The sequence below is a fragment of the Ascaphus truei genome, chromosome 1 (assembly GCF_040206685.1).
Source record: "Ascaphus truei isolate aAscTru1 chromosome 1, aAscTru1.hap1, whole genome shotgun sequence".
Taxonomy (NCBI): domain Eukaryota; kingdom Metazoa; phylum Chordata; class Amphibia; order Anura; family Ascaphidae; genus Ascaphus; species Ascaphus truei.
In genome coordinates, this window is record NC_134483.1 from 352,772,566 (window position 1) to 352,792,782 (window position 20,217).

At 49.4% G+C, this 20,217-nt stretch overlaps 1 protein-coding gene across 1 annotated transcript in view; it reads left to right on the plus strand.

Annotated features, from left to right (window-relative positions):
- Positions 1–11,915, plus strand: part of LOC142499651 (alcohol dehydrogenase 1-like) — a 34,392-nt gene extending 22,477 nt beyond the window's left edge. The window contains exon 9 of the mRNA XM_075609325.1: positions 11,773–11,915. Within this exon, the coding sequence (XP_075465440.1) occupies positions 11,773–11,797 (25 nt within the window). The 3' untranslated portion in view covers positions 11,798–11,915. The remainder of the gene's footprint in view (positions 1–11,772) is intronic.
- The last annotated feature ends 8,302 nt before the right edge of the window (positions 11,916–20,217 follow it).

The following is a 20,217-nucleotide window of genomic DNA, read 5'->3' on the forward strand; positions in this document are numbered from 1 at the left end:
ACAAAACATAGAGCAAAATATAGCACCAGATTTATCAAAGCAAAAAATCTAATTCAAAGCAATTGAGTTGTTTTGTTTTCCTTGATAAATCTGATGCTATTGATAGGCTCCAGTTTTGCAGCCAGGAGACTTTAATACATAACTACATACGTTTTGTACATAACAGGTGTTCGACCACAGTTTTTATTTCCTGAAGGAAGGACAATGCTAGGTGTAGGCAAGAATAGCCTAGCAAATACTTTCACAAGTCCATGACATGTAAGCCATTTAAGAAGGTACAGTAGTCACAGCCAATTTAGAGGCAAGATCCAAAAAGCTCATCGACTGTAAATCAGGACACCTAAAACAGAAACAGACATGTTCCCAGGAGTTAACGCATATCCCCAAAGTTAATTATATGCAAAAACAATGACCATTCTATATCTTATACGTAGGCATAATGTCACGTACTTGTGGCATATCGTTGTTATCTTCCAGTAAAGTGGCATTATTTCGAGTAACACCACGTTTAGGCATAATCTGCTATAACTAATGTAGCGTTATGTCCCTGCATTAACCTTAGCCGACTGGTGAATATGTGATGTGATAATAACGCCTCATTTGCATGTTTATTTTAGTAACAGCCTATATAGTTATATGCTGTGCTCTTTAAGGGAGAAAACATGGTGTGACCTTGTTATTGGCCTTTGAAGATACACTTCTAGTCAACATGACATTTAATTTAGGTTCACATCACGTAGAGCAGGCCTGCCCAACTCGTAAAGTGAGAAGGGCCGAACTGCTCCAAGGAAAAAAAAATTGGGCCGCACGGGTTAAATCATCATCATCATCATCATCATCATCATCTCTCCTCCAGCACCTCTCCATCATCATCATCCTCATCTCCCCCAGAACCCCTCACTATCAACCTTTATGATACTCCCCATCTATCTCTCATACACCCATCTCTCCCCCTCACCCACACAATACCCCCCTCCACATCAAAAACATAATACCCCCTCCACATCCCCCCAGCCCATTCCATGTCAGCAGCCCCCCCCCCAAGTAAGCATCCCATGTCAGCATCCCCCCCATGTCTCTCTTCCCTCAATATAACACTCTCTCCCCCTCCCCTAAATCACACCCTCTCCCCCTCCTCTCAATGACACTCTCCCCCTCCCCTCAATATGACACACTCGCCCCCTCCCCTCAATATGACACACTCTGCCCCTCCCCTCAATATGACACTCTTCCCCTCCCCTCAATATGACACTCTTCCCCTCCCCTCAATATGGCACTCTCTCCCCCTCCCCTCAATATGACACTCTCCCCCTCCCCTCAATATGACACTCTCCCCCTCCCCTCAATATGACACTCTCCCCCTCCCCTCAATATGACACTCTTCCCCTCCCCTCAATATGACACTCTTCCCCTCCCCTCAATATGACACTCTCCCCCCCTCCCCTCCCCTCAATATGACACTCTCCCCCTCCCCTCAATATGACACACTCTCCCCCTACCCTAAATCACACCCTCTCCCCCTCCTCTCATTATGACTCTCTCCCCCTCCCCTCAATATGACACTCTCCCCCTCCCCTCAATATGACTCTCCCCCTCCCCTCAATATGACATTCTTCCCCTCCCCTCAATATGACACTCTCTCCCTCCCCTCAATATGACACTCTTCCCCTCCCCTCAATATGACACTCTTCCCCTCCCCTCAATATGACACTCTTCCCCTCCCCTCAATATGACACTCTTCCCCTCCCCTCAATATGACACTCTTCCCCTCCCCTCAATATGACACTCTTCCCCTCCCCTCAATATGACACTCTTCCCCTCCCCTCAATATGACACTCTTCCCCTCCCCTCAATATGACACACTCTCCCCCACCCCTCAATATGACACTCTCTCTCCCTCCCCTCAATATAACACTCTCTCCCTCCCCTCAATATGACACACTCCCCCTCCCCTAAATGACACGCTCTCCCCCTCCCCTCAATATGACACTCTCTCCCCCTCCCCTCAATATGACACACTGTCCCCCTCCCCTCAATATGACACTCTCTCTCTCCCCTCAATATGACACTCTCTCTCTCCCCTCAATATGACACTCTCTCTCTCCCCTCAATATGACTCTCTCTCCCCTCAATATGACACTCTTCCCCTCCCCTCAATATGACACTCTTCCCCTCCCCTCAATATGACACACTCTCCCCCTCCCCTCAATATGACACTCTCTCTCTCCCTCCCCTCAATATGACACTCTCTCCCTCCCCTCAATATAACACTCTCTCCCTCCCCTCAATATGACACTCTTCCCCTCCCCTCAATATGACACACTCTCCCCCTCCCCTCAATATGACACTCTCTCTCTCCCTCCCCTCAATATGACACTCTCTCCCTCCCCTCAATATGACACACTCCCCCTCCCCTAAATGACACGCTCTCCCCCTCCCCTCAATATGATACTCTCTCCCCCTCCACTCAATATGACACTCTCTCCCCCTCCCCTCAATATGACACTCTTCCCCTCCCCTCAATATGACACTCTTCCCCTCCCCTCAATATGACACTCTTCCCCTCCCCTCAATATGACACTCTTCCCCTCCCCTCAATATGACACTCTTCCCCTCCCCTCAATATGACACACTCTCCCCCACCCCTCAATATGACACTCTCTCTCCCTCCCCTCAATATAACACTCTCTCCCTCCCCTCAATATGACACACTCCCCCTCCCCTAAATGACACGCTCTCCCCCCTCCCCTCAATATGACACTCTCTCCCCCTCCCCTCAATGACACTCTCTCCCCTCAATATGACACTCTCTCTCTCCCCTCAATATGACTCTCTCCCCTCAATATGACACTCTTCCCCTCCCCTCAATATGACACTCTTCCCCTCCCCTCAATATGACACTCTCCCTCTCCCTCCCCTCAATATGACACTCTCTCTCCCTCCCCTCAATATGACACTCTCTCCCTCCCCTCAATATGACACTCTTCCCCTCCCCTCAATATGACACTCTCTCTCTCCCTCCCCTCAATATGACACTCTCTCCCTCCCCTCAATATGACACACTCCCCCTCCCCTAAATGACACGCTCTCCCCCTCCCCTCAATATGACACTCTCTCCCCCTCCACTCAATATGACACTCTCTCCCCCTCCCCTCAATATGACTCTCTCCCTCCCCTCAATATGACACTCTCCCCCTCCCCTCAATATGACACTCTCCCCCTCCCCTCAATATAACACTCTCTCCCCCTCCCCTCAATATGACTCTCTCTCCTCAATATGACTCTCTCCCTCCCTCTCTTCAATATGGCACTCTCCCCCTCCCCTAAATGACACTCTCTCCCCCTCCTCTCAATATAACACTCTTTCCCCCTCTCCTCAATATGACACTCTCCCCCCCTGCAACTCACATCATACCCCCCTGCACTTCACATCACTTCCCCCCCCCTGTACCTCACATGTCAGCAGCCCCCCCTCACATGTCAGCAGCCCACCCCCCCTCACATGCCAGCAGCCCACCCACCCCTCACATGCCAGCAGCCCACCCACCCCTCACATGCCAGCAGCCCCCCCACCCCTCACATGCCAGCAGCCCACCTCCCTCACATGTCAGCAGCCCACCCCCTCACATGTCAGCAGCCCACCCCCCCTCACATGTCAGCAGCCCACCCCCCCTCACATGTCAGCAGCCCACCCCCCCCTCACATGTCAGCAGCCCACCCCCTCTCACATGTCAGCACCCCCCCCCACATGTCAGCACCCCCCCCCCCACCTCTGTACTAGCCCGTTTTTCACACACCCCCCCCCACCTCTGTACAGCCCGTTTTTCACACACACCCCCCACCTCTGTACCAGCCCGTTTTTCACACACACCCCCCCACCTCTGCACCAGGCCGTTTTTCACACTCCCCCCCCACCTCTGCACCAGGCCGTTTTTCACACTCCCCCCCCACCTCTGCACCAGCCCGTTTTTCACACTCCCCCCCCCCCCACCTCTGCACCAGCCCGTTTTTCACACCCCCCCCCCCCACCTCTGCACCAGCCCGTTTTTCACCCCCCCCCCCACCCAGCACGACACACACACACACACACACACACACACACACACACACACACACACACACACACACACACACACACACTATTCTGAAGCCAGGGCACGTTGGTATGAATGGCTCCCGATAGCATTAACACAGTTCCCTTTTAAATCACTCCAAGTCCTGTAATATTTCCTCCACTTTATTGGGAAAAGGTAGCAGGGTACAGATACTTGTGGATGGTGTGTAGTGGTGATTATTAGTTAGAAACCGGTAAAAAGAGATGGCCTCACCAAGGGTTATAAACAGAGAAAGGTTCTTTACTCACTGTCTCCAGGGTTGAAAAGAAAGTGAGGTGCGGTGTGGGCAAAGGAAAAGTCTAGGGGCAGACCATGTCTGAACAAACAGGAGGGGGGGCAGACTAGCCCATTCTGGTGAGGATCTCAGAGACTGCTGTAGCAGCTCACTGATGTCATGCTCGCAGGCAAGGAGTGCAACATTGTTGCAAGCCACGCAGGCACAATATGTGTCTGCAGACTCCATGCAGCTGGGAATAAAATCTGACAGGCAGAAACTGCAAAGGAGAGAGGGGGGTGAGTCAGAAATGTGGCTCTTGTTCCATAACACTCCCCGTCTGGTATCTGTAGATACCACTATATGGCAAGCTATGTGGAACATATGTGCAATACATACAACATAACAACATACTGCAAAGGTCCATATTTCCATAGCAATGTGATACCGGCTGGTACCACTGGCATCAAAGTCCTTTGGCCAGGCCTTCCAGTAAGGGAAGCCAGGTGGGTGCGCAGCTCTTGGTTAGCTTGACGCACCACAATGTCTCTTAAAAGTCCACGGCACTGGTAACCAGTTTTTCCCCATCACAGTCCGATTTGGGCATTAGGAGGATAGTCTCTGTAATGGGTCTTAAGAAGGTTTTAACGATCCCATTCTGGGCCACTCGTACTTCCACTTTGCGAACCTTTTCGTCTTCGCTTGGGATAGTTCTGATTATAAGTCCCATGGGCCACTCATTTCTTGCCACCTGTTTATCTTTCAACAAGACCACATCCCCCACTTGGATATCTGGTTTCACTGTTTGCCATTTGTGGCGTTCTTGGAGTGTCACCAGATACTCACGTCTCCAGCGATCCCAAAATGTGTTGGCCAAGTACTGCACCTGTCTCCACTGTCGTTTGTGCATATCCTTAGAGTGGAAGCCTTCGACTGGGGTTGGTAGCGTTTCCGCAGGCTGCGCAAGGAACATTGGTCCTGTGAGCCACGACGTATTCTGCAGTTGAGATGCGGGTACTGATCTGGTGGCGTGATCTGCGGGATTTTGCTCTGTGGGCACGTGGTGCCATTGTTCTGGTTGGGTTGACTTCCTGATTCTTTCTACACGGTTAGCTACGTATACGTAGAATCTCCTTTTCTTATTGTAGATGTATCCCAGTACCACCTTGCTATCTGTGTAGAGTTTGACGGCATCTGGTTTGCTGTCCATCTCATTCTCGATAAGCTCCGCCAGTTCTACTGCTAGCACTGCACCACACAGCTCGAGTCTGGGTATAGTATGGTCAGGTTGTGGCGCCAGCTTAGCTTTGCCAAGGATGAACCTGATGTGGCAACTTCCATCCACGTCCGTGGTTTTTAGGTAGGCCACCGCTGCTATAGCTTTGGTGGAGGCATCTGAGAACACGCAAAGCTCTTTGATGTGTGCGGCGGTGAGAGATATAGGTGAATAGGGGCGTGGGATTTGAAGTTGCTCGAGGGCCTTCAAGGAGTGTTTCCACGTTTCCCACTCTTTCCGTTTTTCTGGAGGTAGTGGGGTGTCCCATTCTTGTTTTTCGAAGGACATTTCTCTGAGGAGGGACTTCCCTTGTATAGTGACAGGAGCCACGAATCCTAGCGGGTCGTAGAGACTGTTAACGGTGGACAGGACTCCGCGACGTGTGAAGGGTTTTTCTTCGATGGCTACCTGGAACGTAAAGGTGTCTGTTTTAAGATTCCAGCTTATCCCCAGGCTCCGCTGTATGGGAGGCGTGTCGGTCCCCAGATCCAAATTCTTGAGATCTGGTGCTTGATCATCTGCGTGGAACGCCTTCATCACTGTGGCACTGTTGGAAGCTATTTTGTGCAACCTTAGGTTGGCCTTTGCTAACATCTTTTGTGTCCTCTTGAGTAGATCTACGGCTTCATCTTCGGTGGGAACTGATTTTAATCCGTCGTCCACATAGAAGTCTCTTTCGACGAAGCTCCTGGCGTCTTTCCCGAACTCTGCTTCCCCGTCTTGGGCCGTTCTTCTGAGGCCGTAGGCTGCCACTGCAGGTGATGGGCTGTTCCCGAAGACATGTACTTTCATGCGGTACTCCGTGATTTCCTTTTCTATGTCGTCATCTTGGTACCACAGGAATCTTAGGTAGTTACGGTTGTCTTCTCGCACAAGGAAGCAGTAGAACATCTGTTGAATGTCTGCGGTTACGGCGATAGGTTCCTTGCGGAAGCGGATCAGCACTCCCAGAAGACTGTTTGTCAGATCCGGCCCGGTGAGGAGAACATCGTTTAGGGAGACTCCCTGATGCTGGGCGCTGGAGTCGAATACCACTCGGATTTGGCCAGGTTTCTGGGGGTGGTAGACGCCAAACGACGGGAGGTACCAGCATTCTTCGCCTTCTTTCAGTGGGGGCGCCGACTCTGCATGGCCACTGTGGAAGATTTTTTGCATGAAGGCCACAAAGTGTTCCTTGGTCTCCGGTTTCCTTTGTAGGTTGCGGCGGAGCGAAGAGAGCCTAGACATAGCATGGTCTCTGTTGTTTGGGAGGCGTCTTCTTGGCGAGCGGAAAGGTAGTGGGGCCACCCAACTGCCCAATTCGTCCTTGAAGAGCTCCTTATCCATTAACCTCAAGAATTCTTTGTCTTCCATTGATGGCGCCTGTTTGTCGTCGTCCTTTGTTGTCTGGAACACTGTACTCCCTAGGTCGTTGGGGTATTTTCTTGCTACAGGCGCGTCTCCATAGTTCCTTTTAGTCTCGAGCTTCTCGTGGACCTGAAAGTGGTTCGGACAAGGTTTGAAGTGGGATATACTACCGTTCTCCAACAAGTTCGTATGTAGGGCGCCTACGTTGTCGGGTCCTCGTATCCTGTCTATGCATACTTCTCCAACTACCACCCATCCTAGATCGAGCCTTTGAGCGCTTGGGCCGTTGTGGTCCCCATTTCGCTGTTCGCGGATCTTGTGTGCTCTCATGATGTCTCTGCCAAGTAGCAGCAGGATCTGGGCATCTTCGTCTAGTGGTGGGATATGATCGGCAATGGTTTTTAGATGGGGATGGTGTCGCGCCACGTCTGGCGTGGGGATCTCAGTCCTATCTTCGGCCATGTGATTGCACTCGATGAGCGTGGGGAGGGGCATGCTCACTTTGCCGTCTATTGAGCATATGGTGTAGCCATTCACTCTTCTCCCTGTAGTCTCCATTCGCCCTGCGCACGTTCTGAGAGTGTAAGGAGAAGTACTGTCTTGTATACCGAACATATCGAAGAATTCTGACCTGACCAGCGATCGGTTGCTCTGGTCGTCGATGATTGCATACATCCGTTTGGCTCTTTGGGGTTGTCCCTCTGGGTGCACTGCTACCAGACATATTTTAGAGCAAGATCTACCGTTGTTTCCTTCTCCGCATACTTCTGTGCATTTGGATGCTACTGACGTCGGGGGGGGGGTGTCTCCCACTTCTTCCTCCCCGCCCTGCTTTGTCGGAGGGTTAGGGGCTTTGCCTGCTTTGGGCTTCATAGCTTCCGGGTGTAGAGCGACTATGTGCCTGTCGCTATCGCACTCTGTGCATTTCATAGCTTCTTTGCAGTCCTTGAATAAATGAGTTGTGGAAGCACAACATTTGAAACAGGCGCCCCATTCCCTGAGTAGGTTCTTTCGCTCCTCTATGGGTTTCATCCTGAATCCGAAGCACTTGTTAAGTGGATGCGGCTTTTTGTGGATAGGGCATTCTTTGTTAAGGTCCCTTGGTTTTTTGTCCCTGTCGGCCGTCTGGCTGGGACTCGCGTGGGTCGTAGGGGGCACGTCCGTCCTGTGGACCGAGATGGGTGTTCTGGAGTCCTTGCACCTTGCTGTTGACCTTTCGTTCCTCGGGTGGCTAACGCTGGATGTGGTTTGCGCCCCTAAGACGAAGCTGGGGTCGTTTCTTGTCTTTGCCGCTTCGCAGATGAAGCTCACGAAGAATGAGAATGGGGGGAAGACAACCTGCTTCTCCCTTTTGTATTTGGAACCTTGTGAAAGCCACCTTTCTTGGAGGTTGAAGGGTAGCTTCTCCAGGATGGGTCTCACTCCACGAGCTGAATCTAGGGCGTTGAGACCTATTAAGGAATGGTCTTTCCTTGCGGACTCCAGTTCTTGCAGCAGGTCTCCAAGATCTCGTAACTTCGAGTAGTCTTTACTCGTGATCTTGGGGAAGCTCTCGATTCTTTTGAAGAGTGAATCCTCGACTGCTTCAGGGCTGCCATAGGTCTCTTCTAGCCTTTCCCACACTAGGTCCAGACCTACTTGGGGTTGATGTGCGTTTGCCGTCCGAAGTCTCTGCGCTTGCTCCCTGGATACGTTCCCCAAGAACTTAACTAACAGGTTGAGCTCTTCCCTTGCTGAGAAGTCCAAGCTGTCGATTGCGTCTTTGAACGTGAACTTCCACGTCCGGTAGTTCTCAGGGCGGTCGTCGAAGCTGATGAGTCCTGCGTGCACCAAGTCGCGCCGGATCATGTACTTGGCTATGTCTGTCAGACCTGAGACGTCGGCGCGTTTGCCCCGTTCTGAGGTAGTTGCTGGGACGGTCTTTGCGGTCGCCTCTTCCTTGGCGTGGACGCGTGATGACTGCCGGCCTGTGTGAGGGGCTGTTTTCTCCCGCGTGGGTGTACCTGGATTACGAGCCTGTTGTGGTGCATCCGTGTGCGCTCTGGCGTGTGGATCACTGTTGCGGCTGTGGCTATCCCAGGCAGCGTGTGCCATTGACGGAGCAGCGTCTTCTCCTCGTGGTCCTAGCGAGTCTTCGTTGTCTGTGGTGTCGCTCCCTCCGTGTTGAGATGGTGCGCTGGTGTTTACACTGAAGAGGCTCCTTACATAGTCTTCAGTGCGTTGGGCTGGATCCTCTGAGGCAATCCGTCTGTAGGGTAGCTCCCCGCCGTCCTGTCTCGCAGCTGCTTCTAGGACTTCGGCTTGGGCTATGGCGGCAGCGGCGTCTTCTTCTTTGCTTCGAGCCTCTAGATCCGCGTCTAATTCGGCCTTTCTACGTGCATTGGCAGCGGCGGTGGTAGCAGCGGTGGTAGCAGCGGCGGCGGCATTGGCAGCGGCGGCGGTAGCAGCGGCATTGGCAGCGGAGGCGGCGGCGGCGACCTGCTCCTCCTCTTCTATGCGCGCCTTTTCTGCCCTTACGGCTGCCTCTCTCCGACCATATTCGGCCCGGGCACGTGCGGCCTCTGCAGCGGCTCTCGCCTTGGTAGCGTTTGTGCTTGCGCTGGACGCGTTAGACTGCGCTGATCTTGCTGACCTTGATGAGTGTCTGGATGTGCTTGAGCGCTGCGATGCGGTTTCCAGCAAAAGGTCCTTTCTCCTACTCTCAGCCTCCGTGATAGTGGTACGTACGCGGCTGTGTCGTGCCAGGTCAATGTTGCTCTGTAAGTCTCTTTCTTGCAGGCTTTCGCTGGTGTTGGCCCTGGTCAGGTAAGTAACGTATGCCTCTGATAGCTCTTGATAACGCGAGTGATCAGTCCTTAATTGCGTTATTGCCTGCTCGAGCTGCTGCGCATAGTTGCCAATACTAGTGACATTGCGTATTCCCAGTGTGGTTGTTTCCCAGGCCAACTCTAATTTAGCGCGGTGCGCTTCAATGTCGCTCTCATATTTTTCGCGGGCCTTTTGTGTCAGTGTGACTGTCCGTTTAGGCCTTGCGCCTGCCTGCGCCTGTTGCAGTTGCGCGGCGGTCTCTGTGTCTGAGAGATCGCTTTCCTGCGTGATGTCTGGTGAGGCTCTGAGTTCTGCCATGCTGTAGGTGTGTGTAGGCCTTTGCCAGTGCGTGTGGCGTGCGGTCTTTTACCTTGTCAGCGATGGGCGTCTGTCTCAGATGATGCCGAGCGGTGTCCTGCAGCGTGCAGCGTTGGGGTAGCTGTACTTACAGGTGTCCGTTGGCTCCTCACTGTGGGGCTGAGCAGCGGGTGGACTCAGGCAGAGAAAAAGGCAGTTAGTAATTGTGAGAGGAGCACTGCTGTTGCAAGGCTGCTGCGCAGCTTGAGCTACTGGTTGTCTGTGAAAGCTGCAGACTGTGTGCAGTTGCAGAGGCTGCTCTGTGTACTATTAGCAAAGTAAGGCTGCTCACTGTCTTTGCATAAAGCTGTGGTAGTTTGCTGTGTAGAGGCTTGTGGCTCTGTGTAGCAACGTGCTTGTGCAATGTGGTGAGAGACTGCTGATTATTTGCTATGTAGGCTGCCTGCTTGTTCCTTTAGCATAAAGGCTGTGGGTAGCAGCTCCTCTGTGTGTATTTCCCAAGGCACACGGTCCTCTTTTTACTATTCTGAAGCCAGGGCACGTTGGTATGAATGGCTCCCGATAGCATTAACACAGTTCCCTTTTAAATCACTCCAAGTCCTGTAATATTTCCTCCACTTTATTGGGAAAAGGTAGCAGGGTACAGATACTTGTGGATGGTGTGTAGTGGTGATTATTAGTTAGAAACCGGTAAAAAGAGATGGCCTCACCAAGGGTTATAAACAGAGAAAGGTTCTTTACTCACTGTCTCCAGGGTTGAAAAGAAAGTGAGGTGCGGTGTGGGCAAAGGAAAAGTCTAGGGGCAGACCATGTCTGAACAAACAGGAGGGGGGGCAGACTAGCCCATTCTGGTGAGGATCTCAGAGACTGCTGTAGCAGCTCACTGATGTCATGCTCGCAGGCAAGGAGTGCAACATTGTTGCAAGCCACGCAGGCACAGTATGTGTCTGCAGACTCCATGCAGCTGGGAATAAAATCTGACAGGCAGAAACTGCAAAGGAGAGAGGGGGGTGAGTCAGAAATGTGGCTCTTGTTCCATAACACACACACACACACACACACACACACACACCTCTCTCTCTCTATTCAGCACATCTTTTCAGCACATCCTCGCCCCGGCACTAAGCCCCGCCTCCAGCATGCTCTGACCTCCAGTCCCCGGCATCCTGCATCCTCCTCATGCTACTTCTGCCCCCGAGCGCGCATTTCAAAACCCGGGGGGGGGGGGGGGGGGGGGGAGGCGAAGGAGGCGGGGGGAGGCGAAGGAGGAGGGGTTGGGGATGAATCGCCGCCATTTTTTGAAACTTAAAAAAAAAAAAATTTAAACTTTAAATTTTTTTTTTTTTTTTTTAAATTTATTTAATTAATTAAATAACTGGCGCCCGACCGCCGCGGGCCACGCAGAGAGGCCAGGCGGGCCGCATGCGGCCCGCGGGCCGCGTGTTGTGCAGCCCTGACGTAGAGTGACTTAACAGAGCTTTTTGGACGTGGGCCAAGGATAAGAAAGATGACATTGTTTGAATGCTTGCCCTGTCTGAGTACTCATTCTACTTGTATGTGATAAATATAAGAGAAACGTTAGCTTTAATAAATCCTGATTACGATTTTCTCAATGATTTTTACACGCATTCAAATAACGAAGGCAGTGGATACTGTTTGTGCAGTGTTTTACTGACTATTTTCTTTCTTTTTAGCATTCGGACCATCCTGTCATTTTAAGCAGTGGATCGTCTACTTTTCACTCGAATCTGCATGAGTTTCACAGTGAAGCACCCAAGAATGTCAGGGGCTAAACTTGTATTTAACATGATAAAAACAAATAAAGACTAAAATATTCTTGGGATTTTCTTATTGTTGCTGTATTATTTTGTATTTCTTGCAGAAAAACATGAGAATAACAATAAAGGATAGTATCATAAGTAGACCTTGAGATGGTCATCTGCTAACATGGGTGGGTTGGGCAGATCATGTACTGTGAGAAACATTTTAGTGCCTTTTTTCAGAGGAGAGAGGGGAAAATAAAAGTACTAGCTAGAAAGTGTACGTCAAAGTTCTGGTAGATATATTAGTCACACAGATACCCAACAAGCTCTGAGAAACCCCAAACATTACCACATAATATGTACTGTATATGTATATAAGTGTCAAAAGGAGTGCTAGTGGGCGTGGCTAAAAAAAACACAACAAACACAAACAAAGATGCCCAAAGCTACTTCCAATGTGACAAAAATACACAGTGCAAAACCTATATATTCTCTTGAAAAAGGATCATTTAGTTTAACCCTTTGGCCAAAGCGTCCTACTGTAAGTCTGCTATCATTTCAAGGCATGACCGTTAGTAGGTCCTAACACTCCCTGAGTTAAAATTCTTATTTACCTCTATAATTAGGGGAAGAATGATCAAACATTGGATCTGCCGTAACGCTGCAAAATGAAACTGACCTGCAAACTTGGAAAGTGCGGAGGGGCGAGCTTAAACCTTTGTGGGTAGGGGCCACTATCCTCCTAAAACCAGCTGAGACCAGCTGCACATAGTTAATAGACACACCAATACCCAACAAGCTCTGAGAAACCCCAAACATGACCACATTATATATATATATTACAACTGAAAAGTGTTTGATTGTTAGTATCCGCTCGCCCCCCCACCACTCTCATTGGCGAAGAGGGACGCTCCACTGTGACACAAATACACACACACAGATTGGTCCCTCGGTCTGCCCGTCCATGATCCGCCTCCCCACGACTCTCATTGGCCAAGAGCTACACTGACATCACTGAGACACCTACTTCACTGTCACACACTCACACTCCTACACCATACCCCTTGAGACAGTCATCTCAGACTATCACCCCTGCGGAGTGACACACTGACCTTGGTAATTTCAATCCACCTCAGACTATAACCCATGTCAAATTTTTCTCCTTCAGACCTGCTCCACACTCCCTCTGACTTTGACCTTGCTAACTCTAACCCACCTCAGACTATCACCCCTGTCTAATTAACCCACCTCAGACTATCACCCCTGTCTAAATTTTATCCACCTCACACTATCACCCCTGTCTACAATTTTTTCTCCTTCACACCTGCTCCACACTCCCTCTGGCTTTGACTTTGCTAACTTTAACCCACCTCAGACTATCACCCCTGTCTAATTTAACCCACCTCAGACTATCACCCCACACAGCTAAAAACCCAGTCGCCGCTACAAAATAGGCACACTCCCTTCCCGATCAGCATCACATTTCTGCATTACCGTAAAACTAATTTTGCCCGCCTTAAAATAATTGTTAACGTTACCCTTCACACACCCTCGACGCTCCGATCACAAAATGGGCGCCTTAAACTAATTATTCACACTAGCATTCACACACACCCTCAACACTAAATGGCCTCCTTAAAATAATTATTCACACTAGCCTTCACACAACCTCAACACTCCCTTCCCGCCTACTCAAAATTTCCGCCTTCTGACACAACATTTATCATTCACCTACTGTAAATTTCCAACTTCCAAAATTTTCACCCTTCACAAAATTTCCGCCTTCCCGCACCATCAACACTCCCTTCCCGCCTTCACCTACCCAAAATGTCCGCTTTAAAAACATGTCACCATCAACACTCCCAAATCACCTCATGTCCGTCTCCACTCCGCATGGCCGCTACTCATCTCCATATGCCCTCCGCACTGCAAATTTCAAACTTCCCCTCAGCATGCCTGCACTCGCATTACAATGGCTGCCTTCACACACACAACTCATCACCTGCATGTCCGTCTGCGCTCCGCACAGCTGCTACTGCTACTCAACAATGGTGTCCCTCTGCATTAAATCAGGATTTTCAATCTGCACAAATCATTCTCTGCATAAATAATTATGTCACACAAAACACCTCTTAAACTATATTAAAAATACCTATAACAAAAACTTTAACTGCAAATTACATTTATAACACCCATCTTTTTCAACCCACCCCACCTCCTCTTTTTACTCCCACCCCCCTGCTACTTTTCCCCCAACACCCCCATAATCTTTATCCCCCTCTCTTTTTCCCACCACCCTCCTCTTTTTACCCCCACCCCCTCCTTTTTACCCCCACCCCCCTCCTCTTTTGCCCTCCACCCCCCACACTCCTCTTTTTTGACCCCCACTCCTATTTTTCCCCAAACCACCACATATTTTGCCACACAACACCCCCCATCCACTTTTCCCCCCCACGCCCCCCCTCCTCTATTTCCCACCACCTCCTTTTTTTCACACACCCCCATCCTCTTTTTCCCCCCATCCCCCACTTCTCTTTTTCCCCCCACCACCGTCCTCTTTTTCCACCCACCTCCCTCCTCTTTTTTATCACAACCCCCGTTTTTTTCATCACCCCCCCTACTCTTTTAAAACATACCCCCCTCCTCTTATTACCACCACCCCCCTCCTCTTTTCTATCCCATCCCCCTTCTCTTTTTCACCCCACCCCCCTCCTATTCTTCACACCACCCCCTCCTTTTTCACCACACCCTATCCACCCTCCTATTTTTCATCCCAGCACCCCTCATCTTTTTCCCACCACCCCCTCCTCTTTTTCCACCCACCTCCCCCTCCTCTTTTACCACCCACCTCCCCCTCCTCTTTTTCCACCCACCCCATCTCTTTTTCCACACAACCCCATCTCTTTTTCCACACACCCCCATCTCTTTTTCCCCACACACCCATATATTTTTCAACCCACCCCCCATCTCTTTTTCCCCCCATCCCCCCATCTATTTTTCACCACACCACCCCCTCCAATTTTTTCACCCACTCAAAATATTTCACCCCGCCACCCCCTCCTATTTTGGACCACAACCCCCCTCCTCTTTCCCCACAGCATACTCTTTCCAACCGCCCCCTCCTCTTTCCCCCCACTCTTCTTTTTACACCCACACCCCCCCTCCTCTTTCCCCACACCATACTCTTTCCCCCCCCTCATCTTTCCCCACCCCTCCTCTTTTGTCCCCCACCCCCCTCCTCTTTTTCCCACCAACACACCTCCTCCTACTTTCCCCCCAACACCCCCACCCACCCACGTCCTCTATTTCCACCCACGTCCTCTATTTCCACCCACCACAACCCTCCTCTTTTTCAACCCACACCACCCCTCATATTTTTCCACACACCCCACCCCTCATATTTTTCCACACACCCCACCCCTCCACTTTTTTCACCCAACACACACCTCCTCTTTTTTTCCAACACCACCCACATCTCTTTTTCACCCCACCCCATCCTCTTTTTCACCCCACCCCATCCTCTTTTTCACCCCACCCCATCCTCTTTTTCACCCCACCCCATCCTCTTTTTCACCCCACCCCCATCCTCTTTTTCACCCCACCCCATCCTCTTTTTTCCCCAACACCCCCTCCTCATTTTCAACACCCCCCCTCTATTTCCACACACCCCAAACCTCCTCTTTTCCACCCATCCCACACCTCCTCTTATAAATTTACCACACTTTCACAGGTCGCACAAGAAAACCTATTTAGCCATCAAGACCTTTCACGTGTCACACACACCACATTCAACTGATAACCGGTAAGTGTGTTACATCCATCTATGCATAAACACACAACACCTCCTACACCTACACAATCATCTACACACACACTACACCATCCTCTCTACCCTGCAATCCCATGTCCACTACCCCCTCCCCTGCCCCCATACACCACTCACCTCTCACTTACCCACACTCCCCTGAACCCTCCCCTGCATCACCTTCACGCTACACTACCCTCAGCCCTCCACTCACCTCACCCCTCCACTCACTGCTACACTACCCCCCAACCCTCTTTCACACAACCACAAGTAATACATTTTAAAATATTTTACAGGTCAAACAACAAGCGCTATTTTCCCATCCCCCTCCACTCCCCTCACCCTCAGCACCACATCCACACTAACCTCCCCCCTTCACCCCACCACCTCCACACTCCCCTCGCCCCTTCACCCTACACGCACCCCTCCATCCTTCACCCATCTCCTCCACTCACACTCCCCTCCACCATCCACTGTACTCCCCCTAACCACTCACATTCCACTCCTCCACTCAACCCAACTCCCCTACCCTCCCCCTCCACACCACCTCCACCCTCCCCTCCACCCTCCCCTCCCCCTTCCCCACACTCCCCTACACCCTCCACTCTCCTCCCACAACACCATCTCCACCCTCCCCTCCTCCACTCACCCATCTCCCCTCACACCTCCCCTGAACTCACCTCCCCCCTCCACTCCACAGTCACCTCACCCCTACATTCATCTCCACCCTCCGCTCCACTACCCTCCACCCTCAACTCCACCCTTCTCCACAGTCCCCTCTCCTCCACCTCACCACCATCTCCACCCTCCCCTCCTCCATTCACCACATATCCCCTCCCCTCCCCTCCACACAACAACACATCCACCCTCCCCTCCCCCTTCCACACACACCCTCCCCCCAAAACTATACTCTCCCTCCTCACAAGCTCCACCCTCCCCTCCTCCACTCACCCCTCCTCCACTCACCCCTCCTCAACTCCTCTTTTTCCCCACAACCATCCCTCCTATTTTTAACCCTCCCTTACCCCACTCTTCCCACCCTCTCCACCCACCCAACCCTCTTTCCCACAACCACAAGTTATAAAAATTTAAAACATTTACAGGTCAAACAAGAAGCGCTATGTTTCCATCAACACATAACGCGTTTCACACACACAACATTCTACTGATAACTGGGAAGTCTACACCCTCAACTACACCCTTCCCTCAACCACCACCTCACATGCCCCCCTATACATCTCCCCTCTCCTTTCCTCCACTCTCCTTCACCTCCAAGCACCCTCCACACAACATACACCCCACCCTTACCCCCTTCCCCACCCTCCCCTCCCCCTCCAATCCCCTCCCCCTCAGCACCACATCCACACTACCCTCCCACCTTCACTCCACCACCTCCACACTCCCCTCACCCCTTCACCCTACACTCACCCCTACATTCTCCCCTCCTCCACTCACTACTCCTACACTCCACACTACCCTTACCCATACACTCCACCATCCTCTACTTTGAACACCCTGTACACAAAACAAACAAAACATCCTCTTTGTCACCCATACTCATCCCTCATCATCCACACTCCTCCTACACGCCCACCATCCTCCTTCCTCCCCTCATCTACACCTTCTCCTTTAATACTATTTCAAAAATAGAACCCTATGACTTATCTCACACACACACACACACACACACACACACACACACACACACGTTATTACTACCTCGCCCCCTTCTTACTCTCCATTACCAAACTCTCTACCTACTCTTGCACTCCAATAACTCTTCCACACAACACCCTCTTTCAAACACACCTCTTTACACCACACACTATTAATCAATTTCATACACTTTCATACACTTTCCCAGGTACCACAACAATTGTTTTTTCCTGTTGCTCAACACATTCAAGGCTTATCCGGTAATTTTACATCCATCTACGCATAACAGCTACAACCTTTACCCACCACTACAAACTTTTACCACACCGTGTTTCAATAAAAAAATCTATTTCACCACCACCACTCTTCCACCACACACAAATAAACTTTAACAACTCACACATCTATACCATTATTACACATAACACTTTTTTACACTTCTACACCTGCAGCACACAAACTATGTACGGCCAAACGGAACGTTTATAACATAATCTATGCCTACCCCCCTCTTACTCATCTTTACCTCTCCATTTGCGTCAACATCTAACACCACTATTTCACACACTTTCACAGGTCTCTCCACTGGCGCCTTTGACCGCTCTACAGCTGTCCCATCTGATCCCCACTTAGACTTACCCTCTCCAAAAAAGGTTGCATCTGTAAACTGTATAGAAGGAACACATTTTGCTGTTTACACGTGAACACACAACAAATTTACTCAAGATAAACCATGCCTCCCAAAAAAAACAAGATTGAAACATCTAAACTCATACAAACAACAGACACTACTCAATACCATAACACTACACTTACAACAACACACACTACATCAAATACAACACACAAAATTTACCAAAATGACACACAACAACCATCAACATCAACAATAACAACATTACAACACCAACACACCACTACAACAACGCAAGACAAAAATGAACAAAGACTTAAACAAATGAGAGACAGAGCAAAATTAAGAAGAGCTACACAAACACCACAGCAGGTAATAAAACAAATAGAAACTGTGACCACTTCTCGAGCTAAAGAAACTAAACAACAATATGATACCTGCCTTGAAAAACAGAGACAAAGAAATATAACATCAAGAAAAAATGAGACTACACAACAACATCAAACAAGAGTTGATAAACAGCGACAACGCACTACAACATCAAGAGCGGCAGAGACTGCAGAACAACATCAAACTCGCCTTAACAAAAAACGACAAGCAGCTATTACATCAACACAACAACAAACAACACAACCACATAACACAACAACACAACAACATGAAACACACTACAAAACATATACATTTGACACGCGCCGCTTTCATTATGAAACTCACATACAATACGATGAACATCCACACGTTAATATTGGACACATTAATACATTATGCCGTTACTGTAAAGCAAAAAAATTCCCTAACGAATCTGCAGGAATGTGCTGTAGAAATGGCAACGTTTCTCTACCAGCTATACAACCACCACCAAAAGAACTTCTTTCATACATGTCAGGAACTACACCAGAATCCAAACATTTCCTCCAAAACATACGCAAATACAATTCATCTTTTCAAATGACACCCTTTGGTGCTACATCTATAGTTCAACAAATTGGATTTCAATCAACTTTCAAAGTACAAGGTCAAGTTTACCACAGAGCCGGATCTCTACTTCCATTACCAAATGAAAATCCAAAATAGTAGGCGCATTAGGTTATCTGGTGAATTTACAGTGTTGTATCGTTCAACATTTTTTAAGTCTTATAAATGGACAAGTGGCCCAGGGACGTCTACATGAAAGCAGCACACACCTACTGAATTAAATAAGGAAACATTTTTAGGTAATGCAAATGTAAAACAAGCTAAGCTTTTCCATAAATATTCCTGTTATGTCATCGACAGGACAGCTCCCATTTCTTCACTGAAAATAGGAATGATCCTGTTCCGTTGTATTGTATTGTATTGTATGTCTTTATTTATACAGAAGGGCGCTGCTTCTCGGCGCTCCGCTTCTCGGCGGCACCGAGAAGGGGGCCGCCATATTGGTTCCTAAATCGCGCATGCACAGAACGGGCGGATGCGCCCGACGCGCATGCGCAGACCGCAGTTTGCGCGCGCATACCATAGTTTGCGCGCGCAGAGCATAGATCGCACATGCGCAGAATGGCAAAAATGCCGGTTTGCGCATGCGCAGAACTGAAAATCGCCGGATCCGCTTTACGGCAATTTTCACTATACAGCGGGCATCTGGAACAGAACCCGCCATATACCCGGGGCCCTCCTGTATAGTGCCATTAATGTACAAAGCTCATCACAGTAATAATACACGTGGTAATTATATAAATAACAAATAATATAAATAGCAGGTCATGGGAATAAGTGCTTCAGACATAAAAGTAACATTAAGGAAGAGGAGTCCCTGCCCCGAGGAGCTTACAGTCTAATTGGTAGGTAGGGAGAACGTACAGAGACAGTAGGAGGGAATTGTGGTAAGTGCGTCTGCAGTCTGTTTTCATGACTTTTGAGTAGAAAAAACAAACCCATTTAACAACATAAGAAGTCCTTTTAATTAATATATTTTGCAATTAATAAAAAAGCATGGCTATTTTAACATTACCTCAGAAATTATCCGATTATTATTTCAAATCTTCATTCCAAAAATTATGAGGTACAGTATCCAGTTTCTCAATGATGAATCCGTGCTTAAAGGACACAGGGCACAGGAGTTCAGTTAAGGTAAAATATGTTTTTTTTTTATTACTTGACACTATTCTGTTTATTTTTCAGGATATCTGTTCAAAGGTTTTTTGGTCGATTGTACAGTTAAAGATTTGGGGGACTGCCTCAATGTTTTATTTATTCTCAGGGAATGATTAACACTGTGTGTGTGTACTCATATGTATAT